Consider the following 2,615-nt stretch of genomic DNA (forward strand, 5'->3'; position numbering starts at 1 on the left):
TTTCGAGCGTGGCCGTTTTCGTGCGGGTGACACGTAAAAGCACCCACTACACTCTCTGAGTGGTTGGCGTTAGGAAGGGAGCCTGGTGTAGCCATCTGGTTTCACCAGTCCTCAGTCAAATCGTCCAACCCATGCTAGCATGGAAAACGGACGTTAAACGATGATGATGATGATGATGATGATATATACACACACACAGGGTGTCAGTTTTTTGAGGTCATTTGTATGAATTTAGAAAAAGATGCATAGCTCATCAACAAAAAGATGTATTTGAAAACAAACTGGTACCAGTAATCTTGAGAATCCTTTTATCACGCCTATTCAATAAATCCACTGTTAGCATCACTGGTTGCTTTAATATGGGGTCAGAAGCATTGACATACTTGTATCAGATGAGTCATGTGTCTGAGTCATGTGTCTGAGAGAACATGATCATGGAGATTGGCATGCATCCATGCTTCGGTTATCTCAGCCTTATGAAATGGCACAGTCTTGTTGCAAAACACAGTCTTCCATTGCATACTCTGTCTATCCAGGGCCTCACAACCTTCTCCAACACCTTTGTGTAGACAGCAGCAGTGATTCTTTAGCTCTGTGAAAAACAGTGAAGAGGCATAACATCTCTATCATTGCTGACAAGTCCCAAAACCATCGCAGTTGCTGGGAACATAGTGTTGTATGACCATTGGAACCTCATTTGGATCTCTGCATAACCATCTGTTGTTTGTTCAGTTTACCTTTCGGTCCTGATTGAAGTTTTACTCATCAGAGAAAAACCAAAGCATTCCAGCCTCTTAGTGCTTTGCACAGATCGAACAATTCTCTCTTGTCATATCTGACATAAACTGACCCCTTTGCATCACATGACATGTACTAGATATCCTCATGTACAAGTCTTCTGATGGTGTACTCAGAAACATTGAGTAAAAGAACATTATACACACACACACACAAAGTGAAAGAGAAATAATCATAGTAGAGATAGAGGAGGAGAGAGTAGTTATGGGAGGAGTAATACAAATCAAAATTCTAAGGAAATAATATTTTTCGTTTCAAAGTTAACACCAAGAAATTTAATGAAACTTAAATGATAATTATGGTATATTTTCTCTTATTATCCATGATGGCAAAACTATACTTCCAAAGTAACCCATTATATGACAGGTAACATTCTAGTATTTAAAGGTTTTGTAATGACTTGTTGTGATATATATTGTTGCTATTATGTTAAACTGCCGTAAGTCCAAATTTGGCCAAATGCATTTTTTTCAATATTTATTTTTGCTTGTAATAGCTGGTTCTTTTGGTCAAACTATCCTTGCTTCAGATGCCTAGATATCAAAAATTGTCAAAGTGTAGTAGAATGGTTTTGCTATGGAATGGTGAAACTATTTTTCATTTTCTGATAAAGCAAGGTTTTGGACTTACAACACTTTTGCATAATAGCAATGATATATTGTGTAAACTTCAATGATCTTTGATAATGCAGTATTTTTAAAGACCTGACTACTTGCCAAAAATACTCTGACTTGTAGCAAAACTGCCCTTTCAAGATATCTCTCAGTATTTGGTTAAGAGAAGTTGTAGCTACTTCATCAGTTACCTTGCTAAAATCTTTCTGAGTTGTCTGTTGGCAAAATTTTAACTGAGATTAGCACAATAACAAAAGTTTACCTCAGTGGTACCTACAGTTGCAGACATCATTCTCTTTTTATATTGTCCCATCTTTTGAAGTGCTCTCTGGTGGTCATGCAGTACACCTTTCTCATGACGGTCACACAAATCCTAAAACAAAAGCCAATAAATACCAATAGTCAGAGACTTCAAAATCAAAGCAAGTCAAATTCTTTATAAACAGAATGCTCCAATGATTCTAATGTATTGCCTTTGTATGAAGGTACACACATACACACACACACGGTATTTGTGCTAAATTTAACAAATTGCATAAAAGGGAAAGAAAACAACATCCCATCCAAGAATAAAAGTATTAAGTTGTCACATGAAATGTCATCTAGAAATGGATTTTTAATGAGTTTCTATGTATATGTTTGTGCTTACTCTTAACTCTTTTTCTTATTAGACAATACTATTATTCAAAATTGCTACACACAGCTCTTATGACAATGTTGACAACTGAACAATACCAAGTGATTTTCTTGTACAAATACAAGTTGGGTTATTCTGCCACAGAAACTCTATAAACCATCAAGCGGGCTTTTGGTAATGATTCTGTTGACATTAGTACTGTTCAGAGATGGTTCCATAGATTTCGTTCAGGAAATGAAAGCCTTAAAAATGAACCAAGAGGGAGACCAAAATCAGTTATCTGGCATGATGAATTGAATGGTTTGGTGAAACGAAATCCGAGAACAATGGTACGAAAAATCAGATCAGAGCTCCAGACATCTCCCGCAACTGCTTCTTGACGCTTGAAGAAGCTTGGAAAAGTAAAAAAATATGAGATTCGAAGAAACAGACACCTTACAGTACGTTTCATGTTGATTTCTCGGTTGGAAAGAGAACCATTTTTGTATTGACTCATTATGTGCTTTGAGAAATGGATACTCTTTGATAAGAGGAGGAGGACAAGACAGTAATTAGACACAGGAGAG

At 36.6% G+C, this 2,615-nt stretch overlaps 1 protein-coding gene across 2 annotated transcripts in view; it reads right to left on the bottom strand.

Moving 5' to 3' along the window:
* Positions 1 to 2,615, bottom strand: part of LOC106867306 (sorting nexin-8) — a 79,757-nt gene that overhangs the window by 5,863 nt on the left and 71,279 nt on the right. Inside the window, exon 11 of one of the 2 annotated variants that reach the window (XM_052975871.1) lies at positions 1,690 to 1,785. In XM_052975871.1, coding sequence (XP_052831831.1) covers positions 1,690 to 1,785 — 96 coding nt within the window. Of the gene's footprint in view, positions 1 to 1,674; positions 1,786 to 2,615 lie in introns of both variants that reach the window. The other variant, XM_014912146.2, reaches the window with a different exon arrangement.

Source organism: Octopus bimaculoides, chromosome 22 (genome assembly GCF_001194135.2).
Source record: "Octopus bimaculoides isolate UCB-OBI-ISO-001 chromosome 22, ASM119413v2, whole genome shotgun sequence".
Lineage (NCBI taxonomy): Eukaryota > Metazoa > Mollusca > Cephalopoda > Octopoda > Octopodidae > Octopus > Octopus bimaculoides.